Genomic DNA, 20,591 nt, shown 5'->3' with positions numbered 1-20,591 from the left:
GGCTTTTACTAAAAAGGAAAATGACTCCATTAATATGGAACGTAGCTAAAATGATAAAATGACTCTATTATTATGGAAGCGTGAATTAGTTCCTATTACCAACAATTCAAAGGGTGCGATTTGCATAAGAGTAATTTTTCAAAGGGTGAGTTGTCGAAACCAAACTAACCACATATACCCCTCGCTTAGCTATTAATTCATTCATTCATCGCACTCTGCAGTGTACTCGCTTGATCTGGATCTTGGTGAAATTTCAGGTAACGTAACTTTTGATCTGGAGTGTTTCTCGGTTGATCCGCTCGAAACTTGCTCCGATTTCTGTTTCCTTTTTGCTGCAATCTAATCCCGCGGTATCTGCGCACGGAAACCACATTCCATTTTTTCTACAAATCTTAACTTTCATGTATCCCTACATTCTACGAATTTGAAACATAGATCGTTGCATCGCATCGGATCTGGATCTTCTTCTAGATCCTGTGATTGTGTAGCTAGCGTGCTGTGTATTTATCAATTTTTCCCTGAAATTCACTTGATTTTGGTACTTTTGCGAATTTGAAGGCTCAATTGTGATTTTGTAGGTGTTGTTGGGGATTTTCTCTTGTTGTTTCACGTTTATATTGATTAGTGTCCGGTGGTGGAATTGAGAAAACAAGATGGTGAGTTTTCTATGACATTTTTCTGTTTGATTCTCCTTTTTATCTGCTTTATTTGTGTTCCTGACGTTTATCTATACGGTACAGGTTGTACTAGCGGCTTCTATCATAAGTAAATCGGGCAAAGGTAGGCCTTTACCTTTTTTTTTCTTTCCATGTATTACTTCTCCTGATTTTGAATATGTAAGTTGGATATGTGAGGATGCTATCTTTGGTCAGTGCTTTTAGTTGTTATAGCTATTTTTCCATGCCTGTGCTGAATGCAAGAAAAATCTCTTTGGCATTGTAATGATCTCAGCCTGTCCTCAAGCTAGAACATTGCGTTCGAGAATGATTAGGCGAACATGAATATGATTAGGCATGCATGCTAATTAATTTGTCTGTTTGCAGAATCGATTGACAGGGACATCGATATTTATTAAGTATTTTGTTTTCTTGATCTGGACTGCACATCATGGGTTATTTTATTGTACTTACCTTCTTGTGGTCTTGCCTAGTTTTTTTTACATCTGTCTGTGTAATTTGGTTCTGTCCATTTTGTTTCAAACCTATCTGCGTTTTCCATGCATTGCCTTTTCTTATCATACATTTGTTTATAATGTCTTCTTTATGGTCCTTGTGCCTTCTGTTGAACTTTCATGAGACGCCTTTTTTAATGTTTATATGTTCACGTTTGATTTTTAGTTATGCTGCTCAGCTTTTTTAGCAATTCAGTTTATTTTCTATACATGTGATTAGTTTTGCAAGTTCTCTGAATTTTCTATGTTGTCTACTTTTATGTTCATTCCTTTTATTAGAACAATGGGCATATGTAACAATGTGATTTTGTATCTTTTACAGCACTTGTCTCGAGACAGTTTGTGGACATGTCTCGTATACGAATTGAGGGGTATCTTGCAGCTTTCCCCAAATTGGTGGGAACAGGGAAACAACATACTTATGTTGAGACTGAGAATGTCCGTTATGTCTATCAGCCAATAGAGACCCTCTATCTGCTTCTTGTTACAAATAAGCAGAGTAACATTCTTGAGGATTTGGAGACACTGAGACTACTTTCTAAACTTGTAACCTTTCTTTATTTGGCTTGGATTTATTGATCTTAGATTCTGAGTTTGCTTGTATGTTCATATTCTGTATCCCACTTGGTCTTCCATATATGTCTTAATTTTGTAGGTGTAGTCTTCAATCCTCATCACTTGAAGTCATTATCATATCTAACATCAATTATTTTTAGAAAATTTTGACCTTCTTGGTATTATTGTAAACTGTACCATTGTTTAACCATCTCAGGTGCCTGAATACTCTTATTCCCTAGATGAGGAAGGCATTGGCAAGACAGCTTTTGAGATTCTTTTTGCATTTGATGAAGTTATCTCACTGGGACACAAGGAAAATGTCACAGTTGCACAAGTCAAGCAGTATTGTGAAATGGAAAGTCATGAAGAGAAACTACACAAGCTGGTCCTCCAAAGTAAAATCAATGAAACCAAGGATATTATGAAAAAAAAGGCTAGTGAAATTGACAAAAGCAAGGTAAATGCTCATTGTTACTCAATTTCTGTTTGTCATTTTTCATATACCATGGATCGATTAACTAATTACATGTTCAATATAGATTGAGAAGAATAGAGGTGACAAGGGAGGAATGATGTCATTTCAATCAAGTATTGGAAGAATGGACAGTGGCTTTGGCAGTGACACTAACATATCTAGCAACAATGGTGGTTTTGGAGGTGGTTCTAGCTTTGGAATAATCACCGAAGGGGACTCCTTCTCTAAGCAGAAAGGTTTACCCTCTAAAAAAAGTTGCAGCTACTTGATAATCTGTATTGGAAGTACTGACCTGTATCATCAGGATGCTCTAACTAGTTTTATGAAGATGATATAACTTTGAATAAAGCTAATAGGAATAATTAATCGAGACAAATCAGCGAAAGATTCAGCTACTTTAAAATGCATTTTCTGAGTTCATCTTCTTGGTTAGTGTTATGTTTGTTCAACGTGTCACTATTGATACAAGTTGGTCATTTGTTTTTATATTGAGTTAAAAAAATACTAGTATTACATATGAAAAATTATTTTATTATACAGTACTACTTTTTAACTAAATGTTACAGTAGTTAGTTATGTTACTGGTAAAAGTTGAAATTTGTTTTAAATGGTAAATTTGTTGAATTTAGGCTGTATTAATTATTTCGAATTACAATGATTAGGTCGTCTGCCATCCTCTGCTACAGCTCCGTCAAAAGATTTTGGCATGAAGCTTGGGAAAACACAAAGAACCAACCAGTTTTTGGAATCTCTCAAGGCTGAAGGTGAAGTGATTGTTGAAGATGTGAGACCAAGTGCTGGTCAGTCCAAAGCACCTGCTTCTCTGCCAAGTGACCCTGTTACATTAAGTATTGAAGAAAAGCTTAATGTAACATTAAAACGGGATGGTGGTATTGAAAACTTTGATCTGCAAGGAATGTTATCACTCCAGATACTTAACCAGGAGGATGGATTCATCCAAGTTCAGGTACCTCAGTTCTTGTTACTGCCCTGATTGTTGTTCACTTGTATCTGGAAAGACTTTTTCATGTTGAATGCTATTGAGATTATTGTTTTCTGATGTTGATTCAGATCGAGACAGGTGATAATCCTGGAGTTATATTTAAGACCCACCCCAACATAAATAAAGATTTGTACAATGGTGAGAGCATATTGGGTCTTAAGGACCCAAATCGCCCATTCCCTTCTGGCCAGGGCAATGAAGGTGTTAGTTTGTTGAGATGGAGAATGCAAAGTGCAGATGAGTCACTTGTGCCATTGTCAAGTAAGCTCTTCTTCTATGTCACCCAAGTACTACTTAATTTTGTAAATGGTCATTTGAGACATTAAAAAGATATGCCATCTTGTAAATGGTCTACTTCTTAATTTTGTCATTGCAGTTAGCTGCTGGCCTTCTGTTTCTGGCAATGACACCTATGTGAACTTAGAGTATGAAGCTCCAAGTTTTGATCTGCAAAATGTTGTGATCTCAATTCCTCTTCCAGCTCTTAGAGAGGCACCAAGAGTACAACAAATTGATGGGGATTGGAGGTGTGGTTTCATCTTATTGTTTACTACTGACATTTCATTGCTAAAGGCTTACTAGAGATATTAAGTATCTTTTACTATCACTTAGTATTGGTTGGAGTTTCTCAGTTACTCCTATGAAACCCTGATACATCTAAAAGCTATCTCCCATACATTGTGTTTAGTATTGTTTTCAAAATATGACTTGATACCTCTAAAAGTTGACTACTAGATCAGAAGCTAGAGTTTTCTAATCTGTGAAGTTAAGATACACTTGTATGATGTAGTGATTGAGCAAATAAGATAGTCTCTCAAAGATAGGTCCATAATGATTAGTGGAATGTTGCACCATGTATTGCCCCCTCAGTGTGCGACTCTTCTCCTGAAACAAAATCATTGTTATAGCTTATCTGATGTTTAATGCAAGCCACACCCACTTATAGGGCTATCTAAGCCCACTTGATCGTCTCAAGACACAACTAGCCAGAATCAGACTTGAAGTACCCTATGTTAGACAGCCTTGTGGTATTAACTTATTAGTAACTAATTAAATGAGGCTGCTGTCCATGGATTTTGTGATGACTGTACTGTGCATGATGCAACATCCATCCTTGTCATGTGGGTTTGTGAGTGCTTGGTCCCTTTGATGACTGTAACGTGACTAGGTTAAACTGTTAGCTTGTGAGGCTGGTTTGAGTGTTGTTAAGTGGAGCATAAGAAACTGGATGGAAATAAAATCCAAATTGATTTAAAGATCAGTCATTGTTTATATAGAGATATGAGCAAGCCAAAGAAATGGGGTCCACATGTGGCCAGGTTATTGTTTACTGTTGAGACCATTGTTGATTCTAAGGCTTGTACTCTGATGTTCATTCTCAATTAATATATCAAGTAGGCAGTGAGCATTTTGGAATATCAATTGCAGGTACGATGCCAGGAAATCAATTTTGGAATGGTCTATTTTGCTGATCGATAACTCCAACCGCAGGTTAATTGGCACTGCATTTTTTCTGCTTAGTTTTCAATCTGATTCTATTGTGTTTCTGATTTGGTTTATTATTTTTATGTTGTGCCTGCAGTGGATCTATGGAATTTGTTATTCCTGCAATCGATACATCAGATCTTTTCCCAATTTCTGTGCGCTTCACTTCTACAAGAACTTTCAGTAATCTACAGGTTCTCTTCTGTCCTCTGTGCATCACACGCTACATCTTTTAGAACTCTTGCTGAGTATTTTCCATGGAAGAGAATAGCTATAGCTGTAATGATCCTAGTAAATATTTGTGGCTGTTTCTTACGTATTTCATCCATTGCAGGTGGTTAATGTCTTGCCTCTGAAAGGAGGTAATCCTCCTAGGTATGCTCAGAGAATGCTGCTCGCTGCTGAAAACTATCAAGTGGTTTGATTATTGCACTGTTGGTTTCTACAAACTCTGCTGGGTTCTGTTTTTTCCCGAAGAATTTGTCTTTTATTTTATCCCTTACGTATTTACTACATACAAGTAAAGAGAGGTTTAAATGTTGATTCGTTTTGAAATTTGACTCTCAGATATTTTTGATTAAGGAATTTCAATGGCAGTTTCACTGCATAGTCCATAGTTTGTATTTGCAGCTTTTAGTCTCAGTAAAGACAACCCAGTTTTTACTTATGTGAAGTTTGGTCATAATAATATTTTACTCCTACATTTTATTATACTTCCTGTCTCCTAAAAGGTTAAACTTTCGGGAAATTTCTCTTTATAATGAGACGAGATCTATTTTCCACGAACACGGTTTTCTTTCTATCTCTCTTGTTTTACCAATTTTGCATTAAAACTTATGCCGTTTTAAAGGTTCCTATTTTTGGGGGAGGGATGAGTACTTGCTGTCAATACATGAAATGCGAAGATAGATGCCATGTACCATCTCCATCCATGGTGTCCATTCAATCCAATTTCAATCAATTGTTTGATAAAAAATTTCATTTCTCTCGCGTTCATGGGTTCGAAAATGTCGCATCTTTTGGTGTATTTACTTGAAAATGTCTCATCATTTAGTACCTATCTTTTCAATTTTGGGAATAAAATGTTCTGCAAAAAAATTTCAGCATTTGGAATGTCGCGGTGGTGGTCGGAAATACAGGTCTCTAGTCTATATGGCAACTGAATATGATGAGCAATTTAGGAGTCACAAAAAATCAAACGCTTATATCCGACTGCCACTGCAACATCCCGAACACCAGACTTTAGTGTCGAGATCAATGTACTTGAGGGTGAAAGGGAGTGTTCGGGGCAACAAATATCTTGACGGAATCCCACCTGTGGTATCCAACAGATTAAGGCCAAGTTTGATATTGATGCCATGACTGCACTGAATCAGGAAGTAATGCAAAATCGCCAGTAACTGTACAACATTGAATTTATTTGGTTCACTTGTAATCTTAGCCAAACATAAATACAACGATCATTATTTAATTAAGCAATAAGAATGTTACAATCCTACAGCATCAAGTAACTGGGAGTGTTGAGACACTGAAACTAGTGAGTTTGCAACAATGGCACCACTAGCGGCAACTGCAGGCACGCCAATGCCCGGAAAAGTAGAATCCCCACAGCATAAAAGTTGTGAGATGGGAGTTGAGTGGCCGGGAAACGAAGCCTTCCCGGCCTTTATAGCCGGACCATATGTCCCTCTATTCCGCCTCAGAAACCTCTGGTGTGTCAATGGAGTCCCCACCAACTTAACCTCGCACTTGCCACGGTCGAATTTTGGCCCTAGAGCTCGCTCCACAGCTTTCCACATTACCTGTTATTGCATATCAATATTTACCAACCATTTTATCACTTCATTAAAGGTTATATCAATGTTTCAACACTTCATAAAGCATTATTACCTCGCTTCTTTCAGCTTTGAGTTGCTTGTACTCGTCACTTTTGCGATCAAGACCTTCCCAGCGCTCGAAAGGCTCAGTTCCTGGTGTGTAGGCATGCAATAAGTGCTTCCCAGGGGGTGCAAGATCGGGGCTTAGCATACTAGGTATCGAGATAAGAACAACATTCTGATCGGCATCAACTCCTCTTTCCCATTCATTCACGACTATGTGATGGATCCCTATGTCGTCGCTGATTCCCTAATCAATCATCGTAATTGTATACAACCAAAACAATTGTATATCACATTTTCACAAGAAAGTTTTTTAACATTTTATTGAGATCAAGCAAAACTCACCTCTGCGTCAAAGCCCAAATGTAGATGCATAAATGATTCACATTGCGGGGTTGCTTTGATCCTCTCCTGGTAAGCTTGTGGAAGGACTTCCTTCGGCAACAGATTCAGCGTGTCCCACATAGATGCATTGCTCACAACAGCCTTTCTAGCGCGAACAAACTAAACAAGTGAAATCATTTTGAATTAATGCATGAATTCACATTTGAGAATCTATTCATCAAATATACAGTCACTTTTGTTTTTCTGACTTTTACTCACTTGTCCACCTCTTAGCTTCACTCCGATTGCTCGGCCATCTTCAACGACAATACTCTCCACATGACTTCTAAGAGACAGGCGGCCATTAAATTTCTTTAGACCTCGCACGAGAGCATCAATAATAGCCCCACTGCCTCCTATAGGATACTCTAAGCAGCTGCCCGGTTTGTACCATTCTGCAAACATGTATATCTACAAAAAGGGCAGCACAAGGGCAGCACTGGTATGATAAGACATTAGAGATATTCAAGAAAAATGATTTATTCTTATACATAAGAGATGGTTCAAGAAAAACTTCATCATATATAAGAGATGTTTCAAGAAAAATGATTGTTCTTAAAACATAAGAAGAGTAGTCAAAGTATGTTCCAGATAAATGCAGCCCTATACAGCATCAGAGATCACTGACAGATCTTATATCAGTAAACAACATATTATTCAAAATCAATGTAATAAGTTATGCAGGAAAGCCAGTCAACTAAACATAGAGCAGATGAAGGAAGATTTAGAGAACCTCTGTCTTTTAAGAATGCATTTGAAAGCTAAAAAAACAAAATGCATTTGAAAGCTAGAAAACGAAGGTTACCATCTCTGCAGATAGTACACCGTCAGATCTCACTCCTGCTAGCAGAAAGGAAAGAAGATCCACCCAGTTTCGTACAAAGGGATCTTTTAGCTCCAACGAGTCAAGTATCTCCACAAATGGCCTGACAAGTTTTGTAGCCCCTAGGGCTCCCTGAGGTCCCATTTGAAGAAAAGACTTGAAGAGGGAGGGGGCATATCTAGCACCAGCAGTTGAAAGAACACCTAAGTCACCTCGAATGGCTAATGGAGGAAGCGCCATGGCAGCTGCTGATAATGGTAGTATTGCATCCTACAATATAGAGTTATCCATAGGGACCACAGGTAACTTAGGAGTATAACATAAATGTAAGCATCTGTTGACTTTCCAAATTTTATCAAAGATAAATGGAAAAAACTTGTACTCACAAGAAGTTTTTTCCATTCTTGTACAGCATTTGGACCACCATATGTTTGTAGATCCTGAAAAATAATACAAGAGTGAACATATAAATTTCTATCATCAGAACTTTGACGATTTGTATTGTCATGGGAACATCATTTTGTCAGCATTGTTAAGATCAAAGACAAGATGTGGTTATACATATCACTTTCTCTAGTGTAGCTCATTTTCTTTATCATCTTTGTCACTTGTTTTCATTATAACCTTGATTCCTGATTTCCTAACCTCAGGATGATTCTGAAGTTATACGATGCCATGCAATATATCTGAAACTGAAAGGTATCATTGCTTTTATATTATCTCAAAAACAAAAAATAAATAAATAGAAATATCTCTTATATCAATATTTCATGGAGATGGTATCTTCCAGAGCTTGCGGAAGTCTTAACATGCTATTCTCTCATCTCTATCTCAATATTGATGTAGTAGTTTTTAGGTTTCTTGATAGTAAAAAGTAAAGTAGGAAAGGGAGATAACTAATGCTTCGAAAAATGGCAAAAAAATGTTTACCTTGTAAAATTCAGTTGGGCCAATGCGAGACAGGAATTCACCTTCGGGTATGAATACCTTCCACGAGTCATAGGTTGCACAGGGAGGTGATTCACCCAATGCATCGAGGACCTTCAAAGTATCCAATAATAAACAACTAGAGTTGTATGAGTGTAACTTTACAGGCTAACCAAATCCATGAGACACCTGACCTCATGGCCAACACAACATTAACCATTCTAGAGACTGCAAGTATATATTTGTAAATTATGGGGCCTCTATTTATTACTCACACAAACAAAATAATGCGAAAAAAATTCAATATACCTGAGCTAGAGGGTTTGCCTGAGGACCTCTTGATTGAAAACCGGAGAATAGAGAAGGACCAGAATCAAACTTGTAATCTTTGATTGTAAATGAATGTGCAGCACCCCCGGGTAAATCATGGCTTTCCAATACCAAAACATCTTGATCATACCTAGCTAAGAGTGCACCACAACACAGTCCACCAATACCACTTCCTATAACTATGACATCTGCCTCTGGCTTCCCTGCGATTCAATCTGCAGAAATATTAAAATGTCTCCATGGACTTAGGACCTGTCTAATTTATCTTGGACAGAATCATACCAAATACCTTAGATTGTAACAATTTTGCCAATGGAGGACAAATACAATAAATACTTTGTTTACGAGGCTCTACCTACCTTCGTAGATGACAGTAACTGGTCAAACTTATGGGTGAGACGGAATCCAAGGAACTCCAGATATAACCACGATAGACAATAACAGGTCCTTGATGACCATAATCCAACAAGAATTTAGACAGAATATCATCTCAGATTCTATGATTAAAGAAACATGAACTGATTCTAGCTCTTTACTCATGTATAAATATCCTAAGATGTTATTCCTCTTAAAAAATGAATTTGTGAAGGGAATTGAAGATAAGAATAGGTAGGCCTACAATTTATGAGAGATGCCAGGAATCTAGCTTATCAAGGTACCTCAGCATTCAAATTTCTATTCTCATACATGTCCAAATATATTTCATGATGAGATTTTCAGGATATTTATCAGTAATCTAAATCATATTTCTAGATACTATCTATTATGGAGATTAAGGTTAAATCATTCAAAGTAAAGCTAAAACGTTACTTACTACACCATTTACCTAAACTAGAAAACGAAAATCAACTAATTTATTTTGGTTAATCAGAGAGAGAGAGCGAGGGAGGGAACCTGAAAAGGTTTGGGCGAGAGATGTGGAGCCATTGGTTGAAATTTGCGCAGAAATTTTGATCCTACTTGTGGTGCATTTGGAATTAGAATTGGAGGTGAAAGAAGAAGGCCTTAGAGGCAAGGTAGCAGAAGCAGTAGGCAACGCCATGGATGAGATGAAGGTGGGAATGAAGAGGTGAAGCTTGCTTCAACGTAAGCACTATATACATTTGTGGTGCGAGACTTTTTAACCAATGCAAAATTTGGCTCCGCTTTCATTTCACTTTCTCACACTCATTAAAAAAAATACTAAAAAATAGACTGATAAATGATTCGGCGAAGCTAGCTATATCAGTTCGTAGACCATTAGTTGATTCTTTGTGTATGTCTAGTAGTAGTATATAAACTAGTACGAGTACTAAACTTTTGAATCTTAATAACATTAAATGACATATTACAAGTTTATAAATAAATTAAAATACGTTATTTATCTTTTTAATTAAACATATTACGAATAAAACATTTACTTTCTTATTATAAGCTGAAAAGAAATGCATTACTTAGCTAAAACAGGTGTAAAAATAGTAACAAAATTATTGAATATCTTCAACATAAAAATAAATTGGAAGTTATTACAACTTATTAAAATAATGAATTAAATCATAACTTTTGCACATTTTTAATTTGTACCATAAAATTCAATTTTTTGTGAATTTTGTCATATAAATTATAGGATATGTTTTTTAGCATAATTCTATATTATGATGGTCGATTTTAGATGATTATTATATAATTGAAGAAGATATAACAACGAGCAGTACAAAAGTCACAACAAATTTCATCATTTATTTTAAATAGCGGTGTGTTTTTATTCTAATAAAATTCGATATCTATTTTCTATTGATTTGATCATTTATACAGTCTAGCAATTTTTTTATTGGTTTTATCATTTATACAGTCTAGCAATTTTTTATTCTCAGCACCTATAATTTCGAACCATCAAACTGCGTCCCATGTTATAAGTAGGGAGTAGCAATAAAGTTCAAATAGTTTATATTTAAAATCAACAGCTACGCCCAACGTCCACATAACTAATCAAATTCAAATTCTGATTTTTTTGCTAATTTTTAGTTCAAACATTTATGTATGATCGTTAACAGTAATTTTTTTTGTTGAAATGAGACAAATTTTGATTACATTTAAGTCTAAACAATACCTTTATGATATAAGGAATAAACTTTGTTGAGTAAATTTTGTACAAGACTTCTACAAGTGTTGTATATTTCTCTAAATGACTGTATAAACATATATTTACAATCTAGGATTATACTCACATGTTACTTCATAAGATTCCAGTACCATCTCTCATCTCTAAAGTTATATATGCCAATCCAATATTGATATAAGAGATTCAAAAATAAGATGGATGGCATGAAAATCTAATTCTATTTCTAATCAAAACCGACAAATTCATTCAGGTATATCGTGTCATAGCTCTATAATTCGGGATTAGGTTTATCATTAGAAGAACTGCATTGCGGATATTGACCCTTAAAGGGAAAAGGCTCATTCTATTTCCCATTCAAACCAACAAGCAATGAGGTCAAAGCACTGTCCAGCACTGGCAGTCATTCCTAATACCCTTTTTCCTCAACATACACAGTTTAGAGTTGGGTGTGTCATACAACTAAAACCACTTACAACTGGGTTTAAACAAAGCTGGATACAGTAAATACCGGTACTAACCAGGGTCTACAATCGTAAATTTACTGAAACCGGATAGAAGACCGCTGGACAAAACCACATACTATATAGCAGTAGCAGTACACCCACTTCAGATTTGTATTTACAGTTCAGCGAATGAAAGTCATCATCATCCCTGATAGCCAGTAAATCAACGGCAAGAACTGGAGATGCATAGCCTTGTCAATTAGTATAAACCTACCAAAGGGACACCGATCAATATGGTGGTGTTATATGCTTTGACATATTCACTTTCTCAACTTCTTGCTCTTTTCCCTGACCATCTTCAACTTAGGATCATAATTTCTTAATCAACCAAGCAGTAAATACCATCTGTAGCATTCAGGCAAAACTGAAGGCCTCTATGGTCTTCCAAGCAAAACACAGTCTCCACATACCCTGCGATATTCTCTCGGGCATCCTGATTTATGCTTCAAAATGGCAATTCACAAAAGCATTTCACTGCAAAAACTGCAAAATTTTAGCTACTGCAGTCACCAAAGATTCAGTGCTAGGCCCCAGAAGAACGTATAGTTGTAATTTCATTTTACCAGTACAAGCCAGACAATTTACTGGAAGAAAAAGTATGTTGTCATGGCATAAAGTTAAAAGGTGATGTTGCAATTGCAATATTTGATAGTTGGGAAAATATTGTGCATAAATAATACAGCATGCCACATGGCTGCAATCATCATATTCATATCTAGCTTCATGGACACAGAGATCAAGAATGCTTATGCTTGATCCACAATTACCTAAACTTTCAACGGCTGACCCAGAAACTGAGTTGTGATAAAAAAAAAGTTATAAACTGGATGGTGAATCTCTGCATGAAACTAGACAAAACCTACGCAGCCCAACACTAGCTAGAAGTTAAGATTAACTGGTACCCTGTGTTACTTATTATGTAATCTAGAAACAGTCATATCTTGTGTTTGACAAAAAGAGACGAGAACCAAAATCAAGTCATTAAAAACGAAGCTCACCGTATGCAACCAAACTATGTAGCTGACCTGGACTTTTGGACCCACACTTGTTTCTGTAATTTTATGGAAATATATATAAGCATGCAATACAAATGAATGATGACACTAAAAGTTGTTCAAGTATAGCAATCTACAAACCTCATTAGAACCATAGGCAGAAGAACCTCCCCTTTTTGAAGATTTCCCCTCTACAACGGAAGAGCCATCTGCTTCCTTCACGTCATAAGCTGACCCACGTCGAATCCCATGCCTATAAGGCCCTGCAGTAATTCCTAAACCATCAGAGTGAAACTTACAAACGTAAACTCACCATTGTCAGATGAGAAATGCCTACCACGAGCACCTCCTAGAGGTCTGAATTCACCACCACGTGTGACCAGCATATCTTGCTTTGATTCTACATGAGTTCCTGAAAGGCATAAACAATCATATAACCTGATATTAGATAAGATTGAGACCAAAGCAACTTGAACAGAACACACATCATTATCACTTTAGACAGGATAGTGCATAGTAAGCCACTGAAAGCAAATCTTATTAGCGGTTCGATGTCAACAAAGAAAATAATCACTTCAACAAATGAAAAACCTATAATTAAATATCACTTATTTTACACCTTCTGCAGGATCTCCCGTTTCAGATGTCTGCGAAGCAGACAAGGATAATGATTCATCACTTGAATGTAATCCATCCGAACGTCGAAGTGGAGTCCAAACACCACGATCAGGTCTATCCTTGTTCCTTCCCCGTCTCTCCTGCTTCTCGGTGGGTACAACATGCAAATCATTGGAGACTAACTTGTCCTCAGGAGCCCCATTCGTATCCTTCTGAAGTGATTGTAGACTTGGGGGTCGAGGAGGTTTCTTATCCCTTTCCTGATTAGAAGACTGGATAGGCAGTTCTGATTGTGGTCCCAAAGATGGTTGATTTTGACGAGTATCCCTGCTAAGAAGAATGCTCCTGATTATCTTTCCACTAGCTTCACGCTGCTGATTATGTTTCGGTGTAGCAGCTTTGTCAGGAGAGGCTGTGTTCTGTTGCATTAACGAACCACCAGAAACCTACAGGTGAAATCATGTCATTTAATAGATTATTATTTGAGAACAGATATCCAAGATGTAAGCTAGCCTCCAGAAGACAAAAGTAACATTTGGAAAATTCTCATAATAGTGGTATTGGCAAACATGATCGAAGGTGTATCCATATTAATGTGCTTTGAAAGATAAACCAATCTTTCATGAATCATCAAAACAAAAAAAGCATAGTAATGTTTTTATGAAAAACAATATTAATAGCAATGCACATGACATGATACCATTATCCTATTACTAATGGAAGATTGGAAGTGAATATTTATTGAGCCCTAGACCCTAACTTCTGTACCTACAAACAATAGAAGATCAGAATGAGTCCATCCTTAATGTTTTGTAAAAGAAACCAAACAGATATATCAAAGGAAATAGAGCCAAAGGCAATGACAATATCCAATTCACATAGCATTTTCATTTTCTTCCCTGTAATGGAGTTAATCTAAATCAGAACTCTGTGAAATTAGAATAATTAATAACTGGGGCCAGTTCGAAACATTCCCCAGTCCTGACAAGAATCCTTAAATAGAGTACAATATTGCAACATGAGATTTTGTAAGAATGAAAAAAACCGAAGCTACTCATGATGATACAATTTGTTCTAAAGTATAGAATGGAGTATATAATGGTTAATGGTACTCCTAAAAGCTAACTTTGCAACCTGTACAGCAATAGGTTTCCACAAAAAGAACTAAAGCTTCAGTGTATCAAGCCAAAGGTAAAGTGTGTGTGATGGTTGTGGACATCAAAACTGTTGGTATTCATCATACAATAATGAACCATGCGAGAACTACTGGGCTGGATATGTAATTCCTAGCTAACTTGAGAAACTTATTTCCTCTTCCTAGGGACTCAAATCACAACCCATAATACAAAACCGTAAAAGACTTACGTTAGGAATTTCCTTTTCTTTTCCTTTTAGAAGTAGGATTTTCTTCTTCCCAGAACCAGTGGATCCTGTACCTCCTAAAACAAATTAAATAGCATACCATGAAGGGACTGCAAGAGATGGTGATAAACACAAAAATAGCAAAGAAGTTAGAAGTGGAAAGTGATCATCTTTCTTATAGTCTGAAAGAGTCAAGTAACTTAATTGAGCAAAACTCGAAGTAATGAAGATAAAATTTCACCACACACAAGACATTACAAACTAAAATATCAACCAACCAACAAACGAACCAGAAACAGATAGAAATATAAAAAACCAGTTAAAAAGACATGTCAATGGAAAAGTAGAACTCCAACCACCATCATTTACACATTCAATTGACTAAAATTAAATTAAACAGGTTTGAACATGAATTAAGCCAATCAACATTACTGGCCAAAAATAGCACAAAAATATTAAAGAGGCTTCATTTCCTACTCAAGAGGTCCAAGACAATATATAGCATTCATGCTCCATTTGTTATATTTATGTTCCTAGTCTTTTCACATGCAAAAACCAAGTAACCAATAATGTATCATTACTTTCAAGAATTGATTCATTATCTGCACATATGATTGGTATCTGTTTGTATTCCGATACTCAATACTAGACTTTCCATAATAATCATTATAGAATCAAACATACAATCAGAAGAATTTTACCATGACAAAAAATGTATTTAAATACTCAAATAGATAATGTGAAATCCCTCAATACAGTACACAATAACAAATTCAAAATCAAAATGACATTGGATAATCTAGCACATAAAAAGAGCATGTCATCATCAATGAAATCCAGGTACAGAAATTAGGAACATACCATTTTCCCCTTCTAATAATTCATTTCCTGTTATAGATCCTGAATTGATAGGCTTATCATTCAGTTGTTGAACATCTTGTTTGCGGGCCAATGAATAAGTTGATTTATCTTTGTTTCCCTGAATCTTGGAACTGTCCCTTAATACATACTGTACAATATATAACAGAGTGAGATGTTAGTGCTAAAATACCCAATCCAGTATAAGACAAAAACTGGATTACTGTCCATAATGTCTGTTCATGGGTGTGAAACTCAACACTACGATCAATAGCACTCTCAAGAATCGCATCTAAGAATCTATTTACCATGGTAGTAGATGTCCGCTTCTCTGAGCCTCGTTTTGAAGAACCAGAGACTGGATTTCTAGATGGCATTCCACCAGCTCTTCTAGATGATTTCCCATTCAACACAGTCCTCTATCAAATTTTAAGACAGATCAGACATACATACAAATTATACCAAAAAAGTAATAGTGTAATACTAAAAGGAGTGGTGACAGAAACAAAGTTATTGACCATACAACTAGTGATAAAAATCTAAAAATAACTGATAGCAACTGAGAAATTATTTCAGTGAAATGCTGTGGATGAGAGATACAAGTAATTCAGTCCAGAGGATTTAAGCCACCCCACAGAGCAGAAAACGATGACAAAATAAGAAAAGTTGCAACAAAACTTTATCTAAGCCTAAACTTTAATCTCAAGTATAATGTATGAAGTACAGTAAATAAGAAACAAAATATAAGCATATCAACAAATAAAAAGTAAAAAAGTTTGACTAAAACATAGCCTCAAGTTAAAGCATTTCAAGTATTTAAAAAGAACTTTAGAACAATGACAAGTCCTAATGAGAGTTGCTATGACATCATAATCACAAGGACCAACTTATTATGTCAGGAATTATTCTTCAGGGTAATTCTTGCCTAAGTAGCTTTCATATTCTATCAGTCACAAAGTTCACTTGTGCTTCTTCCATCCTCTAAGAGCTAACATACAACATGCTAGTCAGAGCTGGATAAAGGTCTATTCACACTAGAAAAGCATGTTTCACTTGCACACTGCAAAAGAAGTACTATCAGACAACCCTGATAGGGACAATCGGAAAAGCATAACAAAATTTCGCACCAATCGCACCACATACTAACATGTCATATTCTCCTAAAAAGGGGAAAATAATTCATTTACTTCTAACAGATTTTTCTTCTTCAATATTTCTCAAGGGGCGAAGGAAAAGCCTGTTGCAAGCAAAAAGTGATGAGACCTACCCGAGCTCCACCCTTTGCAGCTCTTTTCTGACGAACAAAGTCCATTAACGGGGTGACTATAGGACCATCCTTCGGAGCACCTAAAAGAAAAAAAAAGTCCAAATGATTCATGTAAAAAAAAAGTAAATATTACCCGCAACACCAGCTCATTTTTTATTCTATATAAGCTTGTTGCATTCACAGCATGGAATAACATCTAATTAAGTCTGACCAGCTCGTTCTGCTTCCTTCCTCTCCAACTGTATCTCTGCACTGGGAAGATTCTCCACGGGCTTTGCAAGAAATTCAAGGAACTCCAAGTATTCAGGATCTACATATTGGTTTACAATTAAAATAAGTCGGAGAGCATTCAGTAGCATGTGATGATCAGACATGAATTACCTTTCAATATAGTCCCTTCACGGCCATCCTTCTTGGACCACTGCTTCGGAACACGTTGTGAAGGAGCATACTCAACAACTGTTCTAAACTGTGTTCCTAAGGAGATAAATTAAGGTCACTCAGTCAGAAAAAAATATTTAGTTTCTCATAACGAAGAGAACATGGTAAAAAGCTGGGTCTAATTAGTCAAAACAAACCAAAAATAGGAGTAACAAAGCATAAGAAGCGAAGGTAGGAAAAGTCTAAATAACAAAAAACAGATCACCATGGGTACTATACTTTTTAGTTAATGTTCTGAACATTACCTTTCTCATTGACAAATACATGCCCCTTAAAAACCTCAGCAAACTCAATCACATCATCCGGCTTGTTAAAGTCAATGTAAGCTCTAGCATATTTTAGATGCTTTGGGCTGCAGAGAAGAAATGTAAACATTCAGAGAGGCACATCTTAAATCATGAAATCGACGACCGAAACAAGCTTACGTATCAAACAATTTTCTCTATGTATCGAATGCAAGTCAGACCACTAAAGACACAAATTTAAATTCCAAGAGAACAATTTTTTAACCTAAGAATTCTGATACCTCCACTTCCCTATAGCACGTGAGTTACAAGCACCCAACTTGTGGAGGTCAATGATAACAAAATACAAATAACCTCACTAGAGAATAGTGTTTACCATACAATACAAGCAGAAAATAAGGTAAAAGATTGTCCATGTGCAATAAGTGATTACTTTAAATTGCCAAGGGTCCCACTGAACCTGTAGTCCTAAAATAACCCTTCCATGACAACCATATCCAACAGTGAACAAGTCAGACAGCTTCCTTCCCAGAAACATTAGAAGAATGCACCAACAGGCACTAAATTCCCAAAAATCTAAATGGTCATCAAAAGCTAAATATCTATGAAATAACAAATTTCTCGTCAATGCACAACACCCTAAGAAAGAAAAACGCAAAAATATAGTTGCAGACCAAATCATACCAGAACCCTCCACATTTTATTTACTTCACAAAAAGTTTTTTGAGTACTACTAAGAGTTAACAATGGTTATTCTACTAGCTAACTCACAGCATTGTACAGAACATAAACGTTAAATAGAGGTAAAACAGACAGAAAACAAACTAAACTTGATTCCAAAAATATCATAAATGGCACAAGAAGTTCCTACACCCGTACCAGAAAGTTTCACACAACCAATCGAATACCCACCCCCATTCCCGCTTAACTAAGCAACAGATACCTATCAGACAACCTCCACAAAAATACATATGCACCTAACAAGAGCTAAACACAAATTACTAATCAAACCACGAAAACCGCAATTCCCATGAGCATATACGCAAGTAAAACCTTACCCAGATTTTCCGGGGCGAAAAGAAAACCAATGGTAGCGGCCGGAGAAGCGAGAATCAATATGGTCGACGAGGTTTGACTGAGAAATCGTGGGCGGCAAGTGCCGCAGCACCACCTTCGTTCGATCCAGCGGACCCTTCATGCGCGACAAAACCCTAACACCAATTCTAGATTTAATTACAAGAAAAAAGCAGTCCGCAACAAACTCGATTTCCCGTCGAGATAACCCTTGAAAGCCCTAAATTACATCTTAACGCGGTTTTCAGCAGCGATCAATTGTATTTCCCCACATGAGCCCTAATTGAGAAATTCGCATTTCGGAACAGCCATTGCAGGAGAGAGAGAGAGAGATAGCAGAGAAGAAAGTTAGAGAGAGAAGAAGAAACCTAGGAGAGGAGTGACGAAAGAGGATTTTGTGCGTGTATGCAATGTATAGACTTTTTCCTTTCTCTGTACTTTGTATGAATACTTAAACAATGTTTATTTGTAATAATTACCTTCGGTTAATTATTCATTAATAATAATTTAAAGTATATTTTCTCAGTTTTTTAATTAGAGCATCTCCACCGGCGGACGTTCCGACCGGACGTTCGTCATTGTGAAGGAAAATGTCGGACACGGACGTCCCGTGAGGACGTCGGATATCCTCGGATATCCGCGCGACGGGCGGGCGGACGTCCGCCATTGTGGCGTGGGTCGGACGTCCGACTTAAAATTTAATTTAATTTTAAAACTCTATAAATACGGCTCGTTGAACTTCATTTCATTCACACCACTTGTGTTGACAAGTTTCTCTCTCTAATCTACAAGTTTCATTTCTACTATAAATGGAGTACAATAAAAACTCCCCCACCACGAGCGGATCAAACACACCCACGTTTCCCGCCGGAACGGAGAGAAACTTTAATGCGGGGATGAATCCCTAAATGGCAGGGATGGCGGGGATTACTCCCCAAATGTTCTACAATATGTACAATTGGATGAGTCAGATGGGTGGGATGATGCCCGAGGCAGCGGGGATAGGCGGTATGACGCCAAATATAGCGGGGGTGGTTGGGATGATGCCCGGGGCCTCGGGGATGGAGAGTATGACGCCAAATATGGCGGGGATGGGTGGGACGATGCAGCACAGGAGCCCTAGGGAATCTGTCTATCGCTCATATATAGATTTGTTGTCCGATGATTCCCCTAGTACTGTTCCGGAGACTCAGTACGCCGGCATCGCGACTTTCTCTTTTGAGGAGTTGGGGCGGGGGAGTTGGGGCTATCGCCGATCCGTGAGACTCCCGATGAGGCGGAGCTTGCTGCAAGGGGCAGGGGCAAAGGCAAGGGCAAGGCTAGGGGCGGGGGTAGGGGCAAGGGCAACGGGAAAGCCCCGAGCTCTTCCTCGCAAATGGGGGCAGAGGAGGAGCGGGGGAAGAGGTCGATCTGGACCGTGTGGGAAAACGCCGCGCTTGCGAAGTCCTGGGTCGGTGTAGTCGAGGATCCCTATATCGGGGCGAACTAGTATATTGACCGATTGTGGCATCGCATTAGTGAAGCCTACCTCACACACAAACCGGCTGGGGCGAAGCCTCGCACTCCCGAGCAATGCCGGAAACAGTGGGATCGGTTGAGGCCTAAGCTCAGTCGTTTTGCCGGCCTCTACCAAAACAACCTGCGCATGACAACCAGTGGCATGTCTGAGGAGGATGTGAAGAACCAGGCCTTGTCCCAGTACCCCGACAAGGAATTGAAGTTAAAATATTTTGACCAATGGGAGGTATTTCTCGTGGTCAGGGGTTCGCAAGAGTTTTGTGCGGGTGTCGACTCGGTGAGTACAGCAGCAGTGTTGGTTCGCACGAGCTCCCCGAAGCCGGGGAAGTGTCCCCGCTACCACGATCAGACTCTCGCCGTCGTCGTCGCCCGATGGGGCAAAGTAAAAGGCTGTGCAGCGGATGGCGAGGGGAAGCGGCAGCCGCAGCGGGTCCTTCGAGGTCGAATAGCAGGCCCCTGAAGCCCCAGATGAGTACGACCGTCTCGCCCGCGCGCAGCTAACGAAGACCCTGAGTCAAAACATGCATAGGTTAGCACACACGATCCTGCGTACAAAAGGATGTGCAAGGATGT

At 37.8% G+C, this 20,591-nt stretch overlaps 3 protein-coding genes across 4 annotated transcripts; 1 reads left to right on the top strand and 2 right to left on the bottom strand.

Moving 5' to 3' along the window:
- The first annotated feature begins 115 nt into the window (after positions 1 to 115).
- Positions 116 to 5,359, top strand: LOC125222833 (coatomer subunit delta-like). The gene is made up of 12 exons (XM_048125671.1): positions 116 to 257; positions 579 to 656; positions 741 to 780; positions 1,494 to 1,717; positions 1,944 to 2,186; positions 2,269 to 2,440; positions 2,867 to 3,171; positions 3,276 to 3,468; positions 3,584 to 3,734; positions 4,636 to 4,698; positions 4,790 to 4,886; positions 5,027 to 5,359. Exons 2-12 carry the CDS (start codon positions 654 to 656, stop codon positions 5,114 to 5,116), a joined length of 1,581 nt encoding a protein of 526 aa, XP_047981628.1. The 5' UTR covers positions 116 to 257; positions 579 to 653; the 3' UTR covers positions 5,117 to 5,359.
- Positions 5,360 to 6,089: 730 nt separating this feature from the next.
- Positions 6,090 to 10,142, bottom strand: LOC125218796 (prolycopene isomerase, chloroplastic). Its single transcript, XM_048120569.1, has 9 exons — positions 9,931 to 10,142; positions 9,016 to 9,239; positions 8,710 to 8,820; positions 8,166 to 8,219; positions 7,762 to 8,049; positions 7,176 to 7,367; positions 6,918 to 7,076; positions 6,583 to 6,819; positions 6,090 to 6,494 (listed from the first exon to the last, which is right to left on the bottom strand). Exons 1-9 carry the CDS (start codon positions 10,076 to 10,078, stop codon positions 6,180 to 6,182), a joined length of 1,728 nt encoding a protein of 575 aa, XP_047976526.1. The 5' UTR covers positions 10,079 to 10,142; the 3' UTR covers positions 6,090 to 6,179.
- Positions 10,143 to 11,451: 1,309 nt separating this feature from the next.
- LOC125222170 (regulator of nonsense transcripts UPF3) lies at positions 11,452 to 18,910 on the bottom strand. 2 transcript variants are annotated; one of them, XM_048124657.1, is made up of 14 exons: positions 18,730 to 18,910; positions 18,485 to 18,637; positions 17,427 to 17,533; positions 17,122 to 17,217; positions 16,952 to 17,050; positions 16,741 to 16,820; positions 15,782 to 15,892; positions 15,477 to 15,624; positions 14,619 to 14,692; positions 13,255 to 13,699; positions 12,949 to 13,047; positions 12,777 to 12,910; positions 12,639 to 12,691; positions 11,452 to 12,123 (listed from the first exon to the last, which is right to left on the bottom strand). In XM_048124657.1, coding segments are annotated over exons 1-13 (1,587 nt in total). In that variant the 5' UTR covers positions 18,732 to 18,910; the 3' UTR covers positions 11,452 to 12,123; positions 12,639 to 12,652. The 2 variants fall into 2 exon arrangements, with proteins under 2 accessions (XP_047980614.1, XP_047980615.1); XM_048124658.1 differs by having other exon boundaries at positions 11,452 to 12,114; positions 12,777 to 12,898; positions 12,973 to 13,047.
- Positions 18,911 to 20,591: the final 1,681 nt, after the last annotated feature.

Source organism: Salvia hispanica, chromosome 4 (assembly GCF_023119035.1).
Source record: "Salvia hispanica cultivar TCC Black 2014 chromosome 4, UniMelb_Shisp_WGS_1.0, whole genome shotgun sequence".
In the NCBI taxonomy this organism is placed as follows: domain Eukaryota; kingdom Viridiplantae; phylum Streptophyta; class Magnoliopsida; order Lamiales; family Lamiaceae; genus Salvia; species Salvia hispanica.
Note: the sequence above shows the minus strand (reverse complement) of the source record. Positions and strands in the feature narration are given on the sequence as shown.

Excerpts from the sequence above, each read along its gene's own strand:
- LOC125222833 (XM_048125671.1), top strand. Across the intron at positions 781-1,493 it reads CATAAGTAAATCGGGCAAAG|CACTTGTCTCGAGACAGTTT; the intron begins GTAGGCCTTTAC and ends TATCTTTTACAG. Across the intron at positions 4,887-5,026 it reads GAACTTTCAGTAATCTACAG|GTGGTTAATGTCTTGCCTCT; the intron begins GTTCTCTTCTGT and ends CATCCATTGCAG.
- LOC125218796 (XM_048120569.1), bottom strand. The coding sequence starts at position 10,078 with ATGGCGTTGCCTACTGCTTCTGCTACCTTGCCTCTAAGGCCTTCTTCT. Across the intron at positions 8,050-8,165 it reads AAGAATGGAAAAAACTTCTT|GATGCAATACTACCATTATC; the intron begins GTGAGTACAAGT and ends TCTATATTGTAG. Across the intron at positions 7,077-7,175 it reads TGAAGCTAAGAGGTGGACAA|TTTGTTCGCGCTAGAAAGGC; the intron begins GTGAGTAAAAGT and ends TCACTTGTTTAG.
- LOC125222170 (XM_048124657.1), bottom strand. Across the intron at positions 13,700-14,618 it reads AAGAAAAGGAAATTCCTAAC|GTTTCTGGTGGTTCGTTAAT; the intron begins GTAAGTCTTTTA and ends TTTCACCTGTAG. Across the intron at positions 12,911-12,948 it reads GCATTTCTCATCTGACAATG|GAATTACTGCAGGGCCTTAT; the intron begins GTGAGTTTACGT and ends CTGATGGTTTAG.